The sequence below is a fragment of the Nilaparvata lugens genome, chromosome 14 (assembly GCF_014356525.2).
Source record: "Nilaparvata lugens isolate BPH chromosome 14, ASM1435652v1, whole genome shotgun sequence".
NCBI lineage: Eukaryota > Metazoa > Arthropoda > Insecta > Hemiptera > Delphacidae > Nilaparvata > Nilaparvata lugens.
Genome location: NC_052517.1, coordinates 19,387,853 through 19,407,186, shown reverse-complemented (window position 1 = coordinate 19,407,186; position 19,334 = coordinate 19,387,853). Strand labels below are relative to the sequence as shown.

The window sequence follows — 19,334 nt, the reverse complement described above, 5'->3', positions numbered from 1 at the left end:
CAAAAATTGATATTTTCAGAAAATATTTGTTTTATCTAATCAACAATACCATAAAGAATTTATCCTGTAAATCTCATGGATTTATATCATACCGAATTTGAAAAGTTCTGTCCCAAAAATTCAAACTTTAGGCGCTCATATCTCAAAAAGTAATGATCGGAAAAAATGTTTTCCTGAGAAAACTTTTTCATTTTGATAGCTTGATAGTATACAAATCGAAAAACCTTGAAAAATATCACCAGAAGAAAGTTGATTTTTTGCCTTTGCACAGCCTTAGCCTCTGGTACTTTTCTGGAAGTTGTGTTATGCAGATAGTAGATGTTTTGGTGACATCCGAACTGACCTGGTTAGCAAGGAATCGAGACAGGCGGTGCGAATGAGCGAGTCGAGGGCGGCAAATTGTCTTGGATCCTCGGCCAGTTTGACATGCGATGCACTCACCACGTGTGAGGAGACATCACCCACATACTCAAGGCAGCACATCTCACAGTAGCCCCCGCCCCTTTCTCCGCCTCCTCCTCCGGCTCCGCCCTTAGCACCGCCCCCTTCTCCACCACCTCCGCCCGTCAAGTCTTTGCGCGTCATTCTGCGCTCACACAACACACATTACAACAAATCAGACACGAAAAACAGACGACAAATCAAAGTTTATTCATCAAAAACAATTACAATACAGATTAGAATATTAAAACATTTAGGGCCGGTTTCCGAGCTCAGGATTTGGCTAACTTCTAGACTTTAAACAGAAGAGTAAGAAAATTAGCTTTCCAAAACGGGACGTAAGTCACTGTTTTTATAACAGTAGTTGCAGTTTTTATTTTCTCATTTATATAATTGGAAACGTTTTTCCTTGACGAAATTAAACATTTCTAAATAATTAAAAATAGCTGAAACTTTACACTATTTTCTCTTCATTTTATTTTGTGTTTAATTTTCTAGTTTTTTGAAATTCAATTCAAACGTGACTTTGACAATGACTACGACTACGCCCCGTTTCGGAAAGCCAATTTTCTGACTCCAGCTGTTTAAAGTCTAGAACTAAGCCAAATGCCGAGCTCGGAAACCGACCCTTAATACAATTAAAACAATCAAGTTTTATGCATTGAATAATTTCTTAATAGGCAAAGATAATTCAATGGATTTAATTGATATGTGTTGGCGTATAACTGGACAACTGATATCGAAACAATAGAGAACAATTATTGGAAAAAATCAATGAAGAATTGGCTAAAATAGAGATGCTTTCACTGCATCCAATTAGCGAATCCCAGGGGACAATAATGTATAATATTGTTAATGCACTCGAGAAACGTTACACACTCGATCCCCTTTTGGCCATAAAATAAATATGTTTTCGCCCCACTTGGATGTAATGAGCTGGTTTTCGTGCGTCATATGGAGGCCGAAAGTGATTGTTTTCTGACCAGGCCGGTAAAATTTTTACGGCCCTAGGGCTGTAAAATAGCCTTGAAGTCAGCTGATTCTGATTTGATGTGAACGTGTTTACAAAATAGTTTATGAAACGGAATTAGTTTATGCTTCTAGAATTGGGTAACGTATTCTGCAATAATATACTATAATTTTATTTGGATGAATGAAATGCAGATAAGATATATATTATAAACTATTCAAATTCGATTTTCAGAGTAGGATAGAACTTCTAACCTAAACTTCCGAAGTCGACAACAAGCATTGTTGACGTTGACATTCAGATTGGCCAAATTTCAAGTGTGCTAAAACAGCTGATCAAAAAACTTTTCATTATTCGTGTTTATTATTCAATAATAATTAAAACATTTATAATAACATCTTATTGTAATTTAAAATAATAAAAAAGTATAAACTCAACCTCTTACATAATTGAACATAATCTTTTAGGTTATTTAGACAAATCAGAATAAAAAATAAAAATAATTGGACAATTTCCTGATATTTAGATTACCTCAAATTTGCTAGAGCTATGACCTTCCACTTTTGCTTGTGGAAGTGCTTAATAAACAATTATTCTCATATATACATTGTTTATTTTTCTGTGTGTGGCGAAAAATAGCGTTCGCTCCACGGGCAAAAATGTTTTTCCTGCTCTCAATCTTTTCTAGTCCTCGGCCTACGGCCTCGGACTTAAAAACCGATTTCGAGCCGGAAAAGTCTCATTTTCGGCCCTAGGTGCGAAATATACTATTCCCACTAGATATCATATTATAGACCGAATAGGTAATAATGGTACATTAGTTTTGACTAGATAGTAATGAGTAGCAAGTGATTCTTATTATGGATTTGTCAGGTGATTCGAGTTCTATTTCACTCTCATTTTGTATGAGAGCAGAGCACCCCGGCTGGTTGCTCCCTCTCACATTTCATTTCATCATCTCTCATTCATTCATTGAATCATCACAAATGAAAACGTTTGTGTGGCATTGTCATTCATCCCCTCATTATTACCTGGGCTTAAAATACTCGTAAAGATTTGCCTTTGAAAATAAATAAAAAATTAATATATGCCTATAACTATCCTTGGTCTATTCAAAATCCTTCTGCAAAATTTCGAGTAAATAAGTTCGGTAGTTGAGGAATATTGCGTCAATTTGAAGTTTTCAGATTTGTAATATATTTTCAACGTATTTCTGAGAGGTTAAGTTTTTCCGGGTGATAGTACTAGCCGCTAGTAATGTCCAGATGTACTTGACGCTACTATAGTCCCTGTGTGCAGGCTGCTTGGGTTAAAACATAGAGAGAAACAAAGAGCATGCCATCTTTTTTCTATATTGTTAAAATCAAGTAGTGTTGAATTTAATCATGGAGAAAAGATAGCATAAGAAGATATGCTATGGTGTAGGTCGTTTACATTCCAAATCTCTTCTCCGATTACTGTCTATTATTAGTGTGTTGTTGGGAGTGTGAGAGTGTGATAAGGGCACAGTATGAGAGACTACCAGCGTCACATAGCTTCACCAAAAACAACTACTAGGACTATCGGCTTCAGTTAACACTCACATTTTCAACATAGACACCCTATACACTGTCTATTATTAGTGTGTTGTTGGGAGTGTGAGAGTGTAAGAAGGGCACAGTATGAGAGATTACCACCGTCACGTAGCTTCACCAAAAACAACTACTAGGACTATCGGCTTCAGTTAACACTCACATTTGCAACATAGACACCCTATACACTGTCTATTATTAGTGTGTTGTTGGGAGTGTAAGAGTGTAAGAAGGGCACAGTATGAGAGACTACCAGCGTCACATAGCTTCACCAAAAACAACTACTAGGACTATCGGCTTCAGTTAACACTCACATTTTCAACATAGACACCCTATACACTGTCTATTATTAGTGTGTTGTTGGGAGTGTAAGAGTGTAAGAAGGGCACAGTATGAGAGATTACCACCGTCACGTAGCTTCACCAAAAACAACTACTAGGACTATCGGCTTCAGTTAACACTCACATTTGCAACATAGACACCCTATACACTGTCTATTATTAGTGTGTTGTTGGGAGTGTAAGAGTGTAAGAAGGGCACAGTATGAGAGACTACCAGCGTCACATAGCTTTACCAAAAACAACTACTAGGACTATCGGCTTCAGTTAACACTCACATTTGCAACATAACGGTCCTTCACCATGGCTTATCTTCTTGTGCTATCTTTTCTCTATGGTAAAACCCTGGTTGAGGTTAGTCAAATTTTAAAATTCAAAATTCATCATTGATCCCAACCTACCGTACCTATCAGCCTCTTGCCGTTGCCTGGTGGACCTTGCCTTGACCTGCTGCTCTGTTGTCGGCCTGTTATTTGCTGCTGCTGAGTTGGCATTATTATTCTGTCTGCCACCCCTTCTCGCCCCAACCCCTGGTCCCCCTGCTGCTGCCTCCCTTGGCTCGAACGGGCCGCCCAAGGCTCCCTGCAACACACAAACAACCGTTAAACTAATTGACATTAATTAATGCCAGCTATAAAGTGTAAACAACAATTATTATAAATATAATAGCATACGTAGATATCCCATGGTAGAGGGGGTATCAGCTACCGTCTATAGAAGGCATTGACAAGACAGTGAGGATCGGCAACTTTGTTCTCCTATCTTTCTCCACTGCCATTATAACGTGGACCTCACTATAGAAAGATGATGGGGAGAAGAAGGAGGAGGAAGAAAAGGAGAAGTAGAAAAATATGAAGAAGAATACGATGAAAATAAGTTGAAGAATGATTTGAAATGAGTGGGGGGGGGAGGGTTTGGGTATTACCTCGTAACGCAGCTCAGGCCAAGCGTCCAATTCGCGGAACTCCGGCCTCCGCCTGGCCACACTCTCCAACTTCACAAACTGCTTGCTAAGCACTTTCACTCGCGACGACCCCCCACCTACTCCTGCTGCTCCGCTCCTCACACGCGCCACCAGCTTATCCACCCACCTCACAAACTGCAACAAAAAACCACAATAAACAACATTGGTTCTTATGGCAGTATTCACACATGGGAAGCAAATAAATAACATTGTATCTTATGGGGGTCTTCATACATAGTTGGAAAATGAGTAGCATCTGTTCTTATAGGAGTATTCACACATGGGAAGCAAATAAATAACATCGTATCTTATGGGGGTCTTCATACATAGTTAGGAAATGAGTAGCATCTGTTCTTATAGGAGTATTCACACATGGGAAGCAAATAATAACATTGTATCTTATGGGGGTCTTCATACATAGTTGGAAAATGAGTAGCATCTGTTCTTATAGGAGTATTCACACATGGGAAGCAAATAAATAACATCGTATCTTATGGGGGTCTTCATACATAGTTAGGAAATGAGTAGCATCTGTTCTTATAGGAGTATTCACACATGGGAAGCAAATAAATAACATCGTATCTTATGAGGGTCTTCATACATAGTTAGGAAATGAGTAGCATCTGTTCTTATAGGAGTGTTCACACATGGGAAGGAAGTAAATACTGATGGTTCTTATAAGGGGTGTTCACACATACTTAGTATCTTAGTAGTATCTGTTCATATGGCAGTATTCACATACGGGTAGGAGATGAATACCATTGATTATTATGGGGGTGTTTACACATAGACAGGAGACAAATAGGCTAGAAGATAACAAAGCAGACAACTGTTCGACCTAATTTAGATTATTCTTACCTATCTCTTAAGTGAATTATTCACGTTATAGTCAGCATCTGATTAACATTAGAGATGCTATCCTTTTCTATCATTCGACAAAGCAGATAGCTCTATCCTTTTCTAGCTCCGCGCTGTTACCAGATCTTTTTGAGACTAAGTAATTGATTCAAAATCTACTTATGAAAATCTTATTATTCAAAATAAATTTTTAATTTATAATATTGAGTTTCTTGAAAGCCACAAGTCTATAATGTTGGACAACTGCTAGCGAGGTCTATGCAGCAATCACCTAACATTTACAATCTGAAATCAATTCATTAAATCTTCACTTATATAATTTTATCAATTAAATCATTAAAATTTAGATATCACTGTGGTGAATATTTAGAGGCAGAATCGATCATTATTAACAAGAATAACCATTAATATTACATCAGATAAACCGTAATGACTGGAATTACAGCTATCTACTATAGATTTTTTGGTAGAGAGTAAGTGGGGAGGATATTTTTAATATTCTTTCCGAAGAATGGATATTGATAAGTCCAAAGCTCCGCCAATTTATGTAGATGCATAACAATATGATTATTATCTATAGTTATTATATTACAAATTGCTTTTTCATATCATATACAGTTCAATAATTATTTTCTTAGTCTATATTATGTAAATTCATCTATAATTTTGCTGTATTGTAAGCTATTGTATATAAGTGTATAGGCCAGTATATATTGTAATCTACATAAATAAAGTACTCAATCAATCAATCAATCAATCAATCAATAGATGGCGGTGGTTAACAGAGAATCGGCAACTCTGCATCCTATCATTTCCATCAACTTGATAACGAAAATCTCACTCGACATATCTTTGACAAAATGATGTTCACTTGAAATCAGGGTTCAAAGTCGTCATGTCTGTTTTAAAGCTACTCACATTATATCATTATAATTATTTCCTATTTTAGTGATAATGTGATATACTTCTTCTGTTTGGTTTTGAAGAATCTAAATTTAAAAATTTACTTTGTGAAAATAATTAGGGACAGAACATTTTGTAAAGTGAAAAACTACAAAACATAACCTATTTTGAACTATGTGTAACCCTATCTAAATTTGGAAGAGGAATAGCACAAGGTTACCTATTTTTTTCTCTCCCTATCATTTTGTTGATGTACTTATTGTATAAAGAATATCTATTATCCATAAATTGTAGCCACCCACATTATATCAATCATCTATAATACTGTATCAATAATAGCAATGAATTTAGGTGTGCTCCGAAGCCCTCACCTGTTGCACCTGATAGATGGGCACATTGAGCGCTCTGGCGTTCTCGATGGGGTCGACTGTCGAGTGGTGATTGATCGATGACTGATGATTGCTGGGATGATGATTATGATGATGATTGTTCAATGTGATGACGTCACGCACACAATCTAGCATCGCCTCAGCGCGGGACCTAGAAATAAAAAAAAAACAAAATTAAATTGAATAATTAACTATAGAATCAGCTTAGGATATTAGGTCAGATATCAGCTTAAGATCGAGTCCAAGTGAAATTCACAACTGGAAAAATACATAGGAATAGCAACAGTTATTCTCCTCAGCCAACTATCCAAAGTCTTACTTCACTTCAGCAGATTACCATAAGATGTCATCCCATGGAAGGCTATAGGTAGTTTATGTTATCATCTTCTTATGCTATATTTTCTCTACGAGAATACTCGAATGATAAGCACTAAACTTATAATACTTAGGCCGGATTCCCAATCACACACACCAGAGGCGGTGAAAATATAATCTCTACGAGTTCTAAATGGGACTCTAGTTCTATGAAATAAAGAAAGAAAGAAATATTTATTGCCAAGATCATTAAACAAACTTTACAAATGTGAAAAATATAAAAATTTTCATATACAATACATTGCAAAAACTTAAAATTAAAATATTTTCCATTTAAAAATCGATTATAATATTATCATTGGCGTTACCAGCGAAACTAAGTAGTTTGAGCGATGGCAACGAGTAATCAGTCGGCTATAATTAACTATGGACTATACTCAACACGGCCTAGTGTGTTTCAATAATCTCGTTAGAGCTTACGGCAATAATCCGAGTATTCCCGTATTCTCACTGTCACTGGTATATAGGAATCCAGCTTAAATCGGTATTTTCTTCTCTAGGAATTTCTCAAGTAGTCATTTCACTCGACCGGACAAAAAGTAAGTCCATTTCACCTGAATAAAATTGGAAGCATTTCTTCAAGTATATAGGCCGGTACTATATATAGGCCTAGGTACTATATAAATATATAGGCCTAGTAGGCCTACTGTTGAATTCCAACTATGATTAAGTACTAATTGATACACTTCTTCTCTGATTGGTTTTCGTGGCCTATCATAATCTAATTACAGCGTTGAATCTTAGGCCCCATTCACACAGAACCGACGTCGGGCAGACTTTTGTCCCTTCCTATGTATGAATAAGGGCCAGAGCATATTAAGCCCTTTTTTCAGGCGTTTTTGGAGTCAGCAGGGTCAGAAAGCTCTCAGATTGGCTGGTCACTCGAAGAAACGCCTAATAAGCTCTGAAATTTCAAATTCAAACCTGGTTCCACCCACCTAGTCACGTGATGATGCGACGCCGGCCTGCCATTTGCCGCCGCATTTCCCCCACCACCACCAGCAGCAGGGGAAGGACAAGGGGAGGGGAGCAGTGGCCCTCCTACTGCACTGCTGCAACCCCCACCACCACCGCTTAGTAGGCCGGCAGACGGCGAAGGGGTAGGAGCTCCTCCCGGGGTGAACGGAGACGGTGTTAGCGCTGGAGAGTTGTTGTTGAGGTTAGGATTGTTGTTGCCAACAGCTGTTTTGTTGTTGCTGTTGTTAACAGCTGTTTTGGGTACGGGACGGTCGGTGACAAAGTAGTCGACTTCGGCGTCTAGGAACTGTTCGATGCGCTATCAACAGAAAACAAAAAAATTAATAATTGATACTGAATCAAATAGAAATTAAAATGAATGATTAATACTGAAATATAATAATAATAATAATAATTTATTTGCCAAAAACAAAATTACATTATAAAACTTATTATAATTTAAATTATACAATACAATTCGAATAATTTAAGTTTTTTACAATAGAACAGAATAAATATTACTTGTTGGCACAGCCGGCAAGGAAAACCTGAGCGCCTGCTGCGAGTTCAAAAGCTGTAAATTAACTATTACATTCGTGAAGACAAATAAAGAATAAAAAATATAATAAGAATTTATTTAATTAATAAATAATATTTATGCTCTTCACATATTTTAATTAGGCTACTTGACACAAAGACGGGAAAATCCGTCTTTTCAAAAACGCCTTCTCTGATCGGTTCTCGTGAAATTAATCACGGTTGAAATTTAACCGGATGTCTTATCAAGAAGCAGTCTTATCAAAAAGACCTTCTCTGATTGGTTCTCGTGAAATTAATCACGGTTAAAATTTAACCGGATGTTGAGCAAGCGAGCCCAAGTCTTCTTTTTTAATCAGCTGCTTCAGTGTAGCCAACACTATACCTCTATAATTAGAACACTCATTCCTCGGTCCTCAAAAATCTCAATAATACTTGTGATAAATACAATGCACAAAAGAAAATGTTTTGAAATCTTCTATAATCAGGCGGCCTGTGAATAAATATTTTTAAAAAATCCAGGGCAACTTTATTTTATTTAAAAAATAGAATTCTAATACCCTTTGAAATTAGCCTAATAAAATAATAGACAAATGATAGAATAAGAGTTTTTTATTCTTATTCTATTAAAAATCCAGGGATACTTTATTTTATTTAAAAAATAGAATTCTAATACCCTTTGAAATCAATAAAATATTAGACAAATGATAGAATAAGAGTTTTTTATTCTTATTCTATTATTAATTTCAAACGGTGTTATAATAATTCTATTTTAAAAATTAAAAAAAAATTCAGAGAATAATAGCAAGTTTACAATACACTTAAACTAATCAAAACAAATCCAAACATAAACAATTCCAATGTAAACAAACCATATGACCTCGATATTACTCCATTTTCTTCAACCAATCAAACTCCCTAAGGCACAAATATCATTGAAGAGCTTATAAAGTTCACAAAAACCATAAAAATTTGACGAATATTAAAAAATAAACAGCAAAAATGAAAGAATTATAGAAACTAACCTAAATACGATCCCACACACAAACACAACCATCGCGCTTGGACTCAAAAATTTATGCCACGACTTACCTGCCTTCTTAAAAAATTCCAACAACTTAAATCAATTCCACCTCAATTTATCGGATAATTTATCACAAAATTAAGTTATTTCGACACTTATTCATCAATTAATTCACTAGCAGGTAATGCCAGAACATTTGGGCAATCAAAACAATCGATTAACAACAATAAAACAGAAATGTCATCCAAAAGTCGTTATTAGGGCCAGCTGCAAAAAGCCATTATCTAGTTACAATTCTCGCTACAAGGCAGCGCCACCGTACAGAGACAGAGAATTTTGGGCGACAAAATTTCCCTCCGCCACAACAGTTCTCCTTCCAAAACAACAGAAACTGTCAGTATAAGTTAAATCAGGGAATATTGATGTTGTATGAGACTGATACTGGCAGTAGAATCTTAAAAGTGGATTTGAAACTGAATACACAACATAGCAGAGGGAATTTGTGGAGGGAAATTTTCGACTAGAAAACATAGCAGCACTGCAACTCGATACGCCCGATGTACTAAGCTACAGAGAGGAAGCGCTCAGTATCAAGGTGGCATGTGATACACACCGCTGTGAATATTCAATGTGTTAGCTAATTAATTCAACGGTTAAATAATTACTTTGGAATTGAAGATATTATAGAGAGGGAGAGAGAGAAAGCATGAAAATAAACAGAACCCTACAGATTTTGTTCATTTCTGATACTACTTGAAATAATAATTCCTGTTTTCAAGCTACCTTTGATAACAACTGATAACAAGCCCCCTATTTCCAACTGATAAGAAATTCTTTCCACTTGAACAAACTTTTCTTTCTCATCTTCTCTGTTCTTACCCACGTTGTTCCCTTCTTCTGCTTCTTCTCCTCATCCTTCTCTTTCTTCTTCCTCTATTTCCTCATCTTCTTCTTCTCCTTCTCTTTCTTCTTCCTCTAATTTCTCATCTTCTCCAACTATATACATCTTAATAGAAATCAAATCTACACGCCTCGTCTATTATTTGTACTATAATAACAGAAAGAACTTGCTTATACACGTAGGGGATAGGAAATTCACGAATGACGCATCATCACGTCTCAACTACTCAACTCATTAACTTCACATTTTGCATATACATTTCTAAATTGACCGGGGATGGTTACACACCTATTTTCAACTCTTCAAGATTTCATTACGGCCAGTTTTAAAAGAGACCCTCGCCGAGCACGGGTTACCTGGTAGTCTATTCTAATAACAGCAGTCAAAACTGGTTAAATGATAAGCATCCATGTTGTTATTTTATGACACCAAATATGTCACTCTTTCAGAAATGAATTCAAGTGTAGACTATTTTTCTCTCATGAGTTGTGTTGTGTTTTCCAGCCTTGTTTCTGTCTAGCAACATACAAACACACACACTTGAGGACACAACACAAAAGGGGTTTCTAACCTCTCTCTCTCTCACTCCCCCCCCCACACTTAGTCACTACCACAAACATCCTGTTTTGTCTTTTTCCGCTGTTTTGCTATCTTTCTCGCGCACTTTTACTTCCTCCTCAAACACACATAATCGCTCGTTCCCCCCCTCTCTCTCTCACTGACTCACACCCTCTCCATTCTCATTCTCTCTCTCCCACAAACACACACACTCTCTCTCCATGTCATATTATCTCTCTAACTCTCTCCATGTCATATTCTCTCTCTCTCTCGCAACACATACGTTTCCACCCGATCAATGTGTACTCCTACTTTTTCTTCTTTTGCTAATTTCTTTCTACTTTTCTTCTTCTTCTGCTTGCTTCTTCCTCTTCTTTCTTCTCCTCCTTCGACTTCTACTTGTCTTTCTTTTCCTTAGTTTTTTTCTCCTTCTACCAGCACCCTATAGCAGTATCTTCTATATAGCTTAGGCGAGCGCACAACGTTTTTGAAAAAAATACCAAAGTTGAATAGTAGAATAAATAGAAATTAATACAAACTCCCTTACCTTTTTTCAATTATTCAAATAATTCATAATTTAAAAAATCTGGTGTGGCGCACTCACACAACTTTCCTTGCCGTTATGAAAATTGATCACTGACGCTAGTGTTCCCGCGCATCTCAAGTCTACTATTCAAATATTTGAGCCAGCTGGTGAGAGGGCAATAACGCTGGAGACACACATGAGGTCTGCTATCTCTTCATAGTGAATGATTTAATAGAATCAACAATAATTTGCAATTGAATAATCACATTTTCTCGAATTTAAAGCTTATTTTCAATTTTAGGTGAAAATGTTACTGAACATTAATTGTAGAGATTTTCATGCTCAATCTACTCCACTTGATTTTTTTTGTTTCAATTGTATCTGAAGCCTGATAATTGGGAATCCATCTGCATTGATGGGGCGGAGCTCCTGAAATTTTTACAGATATGGGACTTGTGGCAGTTGATAGAGCTTATTGATGACTATTTTAGGTATGAATTTGATCAAAATCGTTGGGGCCGTTTCCGAGAAAATCACGAAAAACCCTGTTTTTGACAACATACTCGCCATTTTAGCCGCCATCTTGAATTGCATTTGATCGAAATTGTTCGTGTTGGATCCTTATAGTGAAAGGACCTTAAGTTAGAAATTTGGAAATTGGGGTACCTTATTTTTTTTCGGAAAGCAATACTTTCCTTACCTATGGTAATAGGGCAAGGAAAGTAAAAAATTTGAAGGGTACTGAGATTTGTATTCCTTTTTATATTACAAGAGTAGCCCTATACAGAAAAGAGACGATAAAATTGAGTAGTAGAGTTGTAGGGGGGGGGGGGAAGCAAGAGAAATTTAAAAAGAATTTGAAGAAAAGGTGGTGGAATAAGTAGAAGATGAAGGAAGACGAAGAAGTGGTGGTAGAAGAGGTAGATGGACAAGAAAAAAGTAAGAGAAGATGGATAAAGAACGATATAAAGGAGAAGAGGTAGAATGAATAGAAGAAGATGGAGAAACGCAACAGAAGATTGATTAATTGCCTTTATTAAGGGCGGATTTAGGACTCCAGGTCCTCCCTGCCACACAACCCTTTAGGAAAGAGAGAGAGAGAGTGAGAGTGAAGAAGAAGCAAGACAGAGCCAAGTTTTCACATTGCAAAAACCAAAATGAGAAACTTGAAAAAACTTCGCCGATAGCAAGTGAAGGCTGGAAGGAAAGGTACAGAAAAATATAAGAAGAACAGTAGTATGAGGGTTGAGTGAAGGAGGAAAAGGAGAAGGATACGGAGGAAGATGAGAAGGAAAAGAAGAGGAGACGAAGGTTTAGATGGAGGAAGAGGAGAAGGATGTGAAAGAGGAGGAGAAGAAGAAGAAGAAGAAGAAGAAGAAGAAGAAGAAGAAGAAGAAGAAGAAGAAGAAGACGATGAAGAAGAGAATAGTGGAGTGAAAGGAGGTAGAAGAGGAGGAAAGGAGAGGGTTTGGTGGAGGAAGACAGAGAATGTAGGGTTGGTGGAGAAGAAGAAGGAGGAAGAAGAAGAAGAAGTATAAGAAGAAGGTGGAAGTCGGAAGATGGAGAAGAAAAAGAAGAAATTAAATTGAAAACCGTCTACAGAATAATGATGACAAGCAAAGCAGAACGGTCGGGTCATCATAGATGGAGTGTGGAGCATGGCACGGGGCAACATTGCACCAACTCACCACTAAAAGGGAATAGAGAACAGCCTGTCAAAGAGAAACAGCAAACGAGAGAGAAAGTGACAGAAAGAGAGAACGATTAGAACAGCGTATCAAAGAGAAATAGCGCTTGTATATTGCCAGCCAACGAGGGAGAGAGAGAGAGAACGATAGAAGAGCGTGTGAAAGAGAAAAAGTGCTAACAAAGCCTGCGAACGAGAGAGAAAGTGAAAGAGAAAGATAGAAGAGCATGTGAAAGATAAATAGCGCTTATATCAACAGCAAACGAGAGAGAGAGAGAGAGAAATAGAACGATAGAAGAGCGTGTGAAAGAGAAATAGCGGTTGTATATTGCCAGCGAACGAGGGAGAGAGAGAGAAATAGAACAGCGTGTGAAAGAGAAATAGCGCTAACATAGTCAACGAACGAGAGAGAAAGTGAAAGAGAGAGAGAACTATTAGAACAGCATGTGAAAGAGAAGTAGCGCTTATATCAACAGTAAACGAGAGAGATACAGTCATTGAGAGAGAAATAGAATGATAGAAGAGCGTGTGAAAGAGAAATAGCGGTTGTATACTGCCAACGAACGAGGGAGAGAGAGAAAAAAATAGCGCTTGTATTACCAGCAAACGAGAGAAAGAGAGAGGGAATTTGACAGTAAAGAACCGGCAACATGGGAGAGCCGCTCGGTCGAAAATCGGCCCGATGCTTGGAGGAAGCTCAAAATGATACGAGACGCATACAACAAAAAATTATACAGATCGTCCGAGAATAATATTCCTTATCTCTATCTTATCAGTATAGATAATAGATTGGTTTATCAATATTTACCACATACGTCTACTAGAGTTCAGTGCTAGATTAATATTAAGTGAAATATTTCTTCTATGTTTGGTTTTGAAGAATCTGAATTTGAAAATCTACTTTGTGAAAATAATTAAGGACTGAAAATGTAGTGAAGTGAACAACTACAAGACTCAACCTATTTGGGACTATGTGTAACCTTATCTAAATTTGGGAGAGGAATAGCACAAGGTTACCTTATTATTTCTCTCCCTATCATTTTGATGATGAACCTACTATGTATGAATCAATAAATAATAAAAAAAAACATTTATAAATTTTCTTGTTTTAAATTATGCTGAATAATAAACACATTAAATTTCAATATTAGTATCAGGCTATGTTGACTTTTACTCTTACATTTCACTCTTACATAGACTGTTGGACTGTAGTTAAGTCCACGTCATAAAGCGGACACCTCATTGACATTGGTTTATATCCTACAATAAAATTATGCTAAAACTATACGTACGGCCGGTTGCACAAAAGCCGGTTAAATTTTATCCGTGATTAATCCCACAAGAATCAATCAGAGAAGCCGTTTTTCAAAAACACCTTCTCTGATTCGTTCTCGTGTAAATAACCACGGTTAAAATTTAACCGGCACTCAGATTTATTTCAACAGTCAACATTCTTTATGAATAACAAAACGACTTCCAATTAAATTAATGCTCACAGTTCACAGTGAATCTATCTCACTACAGTCTTCTTAAAATATAGGCTATTAGTTTCGGTATTTTGAGATGACTTAGCAAAATTAGAAGCACAATCATTTTAAGCGCCGTACTATCGGTACGCCGGTTGGAAAGGTGTGCGCTAAAGGACCGCTCCACAAGCTTCAAAATCATATTTACCGTTGGTGCGGGGGAAACCAACGAGAGAGAGAGAGCGAGAAATATGGAGAGAGAGAAAAAGAGATTGATTGATTTTATCTGCCTTTAATGGGACGGAGTTAGGACTCCAGGTCCTCTCTGCCACAGAGAGACCTGCCACAGAGACTACCTTATTTGGTAGAGAGTTAGTGGGGAGGATATTTTTAATATTCTTTCCGAAGAATGGACATTGATATGTCCAAAGCTCCGCCAATTTATGTAGATGCATTTAACAATATGATTATTATCTATAGTTATTATATTACAAACTGCTTTTTCATATCATATACAGTTCAATAATTATTTTCTTAGTCTACATTATGTAAATTCATCTATAATTTTGCTGTATTGTAAGCTATTGTATATAAGTGTATAAGCCAGTATATATTGTAATCTACATAAATAAAGTACTCAATCAATCAATCAACCACACAATCCTAACGAGAGAGAGCTTGATTGAGTACTTTATTTATGTAGATTACAATATATATACTGGCTTAATAGCTTACAATACAGCAAAATTATAGATAAATTTACATTATAGACTAAGAAAATAATTATTGAACTGTATATGATATGAAAAAGTAATTTGTAATATAATAACTATAGATATAACAAATATTCAAATATTTCGTAACATAAATATCAAATACAAATATTCAAATTCAAATATTCAGATAATTATATTGTTATGCATCTACATAACAATATAATTATCTATAGTTATTATATTACAAATTACTTTTTCATATCATATACAGTTCAATAATTATTTTCTTAGTCTATATTATGTAAAGAGAGAGAGAGAGAGAGAGAAGAACCGAATACCGTGGTGACATCACTCTAAACTATTAGTATTCCTTATGTGGGCCTAACGACACCAAGGCTGACCATTCAATTCAACCTATGCTCACAGTTTCAAGTGAATGTCTCACTATCGAGTGGCCGTAGTCGAGTGGATCAGATGCTGGCTTTATGATTCAGAGGCCCGGGTTCAAATCCCGGCCCGGGCAAGATATTTATCTCGGGCCAGCTCCCGTGTTTCGGATGGACACGTTAAGCCGTCGGTCCCGGCTGCCTAAAAAGCAGTCGTTAGGTCATGTCAGAGGCCCTGAAATTGATCAGTTGCGACCTGAAAACTCTGACACCAGACCTGAGCCAGCCAGGTCGCTCGATATTATTATTATTATTACTATAGGGGAAACAGGCAAAAACACATACAGCGATCCCCCAATAGAAGGCCTATACACATACGGCTAGGATGACAAGTAAATAATACCCCCTTACTACATACCGGTATATATTATATGACAGACTACAGGCCACACTCTATACTACCACACACCGGTAATCTATATATTTGATATATATTATATAGACAGACTATAGGCCACGCTATATATATTTAATATATATATTATATAGACAGACTACAGGCCATAGCGCGCTCAGTTATTAAAATTTCCCCCACGGCTTACTTACAACCAGACTGCTCGCAATGATACGCGATCAGAGAGAGCTATGATACAGAAGAGAAAGAGGTGGAGGAAGAAGAAAAAGATGTGGAGTAGGGAGAGGAGGAGGAGGAGGAAGAGGAGGAGGAGGTGGAGTAGGAGGAAGAACAAGAGAAAGATGAAGAAAAGGAGGTGAAGGAGGAGGAGGAGGAGGAGTAATAGGAGTAGAAGGAAGAAGAAGAGAAAGAGGGAGAAGAGGAGGAGAAGGAGTAGGAGGAAGAAGAAGGAGGAACAAGGGGAGGAGGAGGAAGAACAAGGGGAGGAGGAGGAAGAAGAAGAGGAGGAGGGAGAGGAATGGGAGGAGGAAGAGGAATAGGAGGAGAAGCAGGAGGAAGAAGAAGATGAAGAGAAAGAAGAGGAGGAGGAGCAGTATGAGAGAATGAGGATAATAAACACTAATATAATAACCATATCAGTAATTGATAATTTAGGTGTGATGATGCAATTAATTAAGTTATTCTATTAGTGATTTAATTTTATGAATTAATTGATTAGTTTCTTGGAAGACTAATTTAATCCTATAATATAATTAATAAAAGCCGGTTGCACAAACGCCGGTTAAATTTAAATCGTAATTCATTGCATGATATCCATCAGAGATGGATATTTCTTTTCAAGAAATCCTTTTCTGATTGCTTCTCGTGAAATTAATCACGGTTGAAATTTAACCGGCGTTTGTGCAACTGGGCCTAATAATTGATTACTTACGGCTCCAAGCTGTTTCAAGTCCTTTTCAAGTTTGGTTGAAACGGCGTTACTGCGTATATCGAGGTACACCTTTTTTGTTGCTAGAGGTTTTCGAGCCGATTTTACTGTTTTTTTCGAGTCTGAAAAAGCAAAAAATTGAATAAAATATTAAGAAATACAGTACTGATATGTAAAATTTGTAGTCTAGTCTAGACACCGATTAGCAGCGTTACAATTATATATGAAAAATTTTAAAATACAATTAAAAAATTGTAAAATTTATTTTTTATATCTCTTTAAAGGTAAGTTACTTGATAGTTTTCTTATAAACTGTTGCTGTCAAAAAATAAATAAAGAATTCCAGTAATTTTAATATAAAAAATATTGTATTGAATTTAACCTTAAAATTGCAACATCTGATGTTTTTTTAGTTTAATAATTCTTGTCATGATCCAATACATAATTGATTTTTCTTGAATAAAATATAAATTTATTTATTGTTAATAATGTGATTCTATAAAACGCCACAAAATTTTGATACTTAAAAATTTACTGGCTTTCAAGGATTATACAAATTGTTAGAAATAATATTTTTTGCAAGTTGCTATCAAGATAACCTAAAAATTAACACAATAATATACAAAAAATAAATTTTATAAAATGTGTTCAATCAGACATTTTTAACACAAATTTCAAGAAATTTATGGCAAAAATTGTGATTTATTAGCTTTAAAATAAAAATTAGTATTTTCTATTGATTAGGCCTAGATATGAAAATCTTAGGTTACTTAGCTACTATCATAACATTCGAGATAACCTAAATCAGACAATAATTAAAAATTGTAAACATAATTTTGGGGAACATAAGACATTAATTGGGTTCATTAGGAGTGTAAATTGACAATTTTTAAACAATTTCTGTGATTTTTAGGGGTGAAAAACTTACCAGGTTGATTATCGTTGTTTAGGGGAGTTTGGGGCTGAATTTCCCTCCCTTTTCTCTCGGTCCTCTTTTTTTTAGAGGGCGATACCATGCCTTTAAAACTGACTTGCCATCAAAATTGCAAGTCTTCACCTGTCTTTCAACAAAATCTCCAAACACAACGCCCTAAAATTAAGGCAAAACTGAGACATTTTATCGAGCACTGTTACCCACTCAAACTGCCATGTACTACCCCACAATAACCATCATGATTTCACTAAATTTCACTAAAAATGTAGTAAAGTTGGTATGAATTACGGCGCAAAAACATTACGAAACACTGTGAACACAAGCTAGACGCCCATATTTGCTTGGAAATTGATCTCAGTCACTCTGAAGGTGTTAGTAGCTAGCTACTCTTCACAGAACGGCAGGAGAAAGCCCCCAAGTTTTAACTCGTAAACAGAACCACTTCCAAACCTTAATATCACCTCAGATCAAATCCACCCAAATTTTACAGCGTGTAGATGAGATTTTGGACAATTTTTCATACAAAACTTGTACATTTAGTTGATTTTTAACGAAAAGAAACACTGGAAACAACTCCCCTCTACGTTTCTCTGAGAAACCGCACAAGAGCAACGATTGAATCCACAATGGCCGCTGGATGCATAGTGATAGTAGCATAGTAGAGTGCTCAATCACCCCTAGCGGTGAAACCTTGAAACAACATTCCTTGGGATTCAAGAATAAATACGTAAATAATTATTTATTATGAATAAAACATAATAAAAATACATTAAAAAATTCATTGATTACAAAAAACTTATGGAAAACTCGTTATTAGTTGAAAAAGTATGATGAATATCCATGATATTAGATGTTTACAAGTGAGACGACAACAAAGTTTGACACCCGTCAAAGTGAAACAGCGACAAACTGTAATACTGTAAACTGAGTATAGAAAACTCGTAATTAGCCAAAAAAGTTATGAATATTCATTATATTACAAAGGTGGGGCGACGACAAAGTTTAACACTAGTCAAAGTAGAACAGCGAAAAACTGTAGTTCTACATGACGTCAAGTTGCAACCAGAAGTTATCCTACGACGACTAAGTGGAACCCAAAATACCACTGGTATGCATAGATATGCATATGCATTCATAGGCCAAGGTTAAAAAATAATTTTACACTTAGAGGTGCGTACAGATTTACGCGCCGCGAACATGATCAATTCACTTTTGATCAGCTGATGCCAAGCTTTTTATATCTGTATCTTACCGTTTCTGTAAAAATACAGATATAGTCAGCTGATTAAAAGTGAATTGCTCATGTTCGCGGCGCGTATATCTGTACGCACCTTAATATGTTAAATACTGATAGACTCAAGTAAGTTTTGGAGCCACTGACATGCCTCTTCTGCAGCAGCATGAACTTTTGTCAGCCCTCCATGATATGAGTGTTGTGGACACTTAGATATCAGGTGATTCATTGATTCATCCACATTGTCACAGAGGGT

General features: G+C 36.3%; 1 protein-coding gene across 1 annotated transcript; it reads right to left on the bottom strand.

Moving 5' to 3' along the window:
* Positions 1-448: 448 nt before the first annotated feature.
* Positions 449-18,470, bottom strand: LOC120354222 (protein DBF4 homolog A-like). Its single transcript, XM_039441028.1, has 7 exons — positions 17,839-18,470; positions 16,914-17,032; positions 7,748-8,085; positions 6,417-6,585; positions 4,246-4,419; positions 3,722-3,902; positions 449-586 (listed from the first exon to the last, which is right to left on the bottom strand). Exons 1-7 carry the CDS (start codon positions 17,924-17,926, stop codon positions 582-584), a joined length of 1,074 nt encoding a protein of 357 aa, XP_039296962.1. The 5' UTR covers positions 17,927-18,470; the 3' UTR covers positions 449-581.
* Between the last annotated feature and the right edge of the window lie 864 nt (positions 18,471-19,334).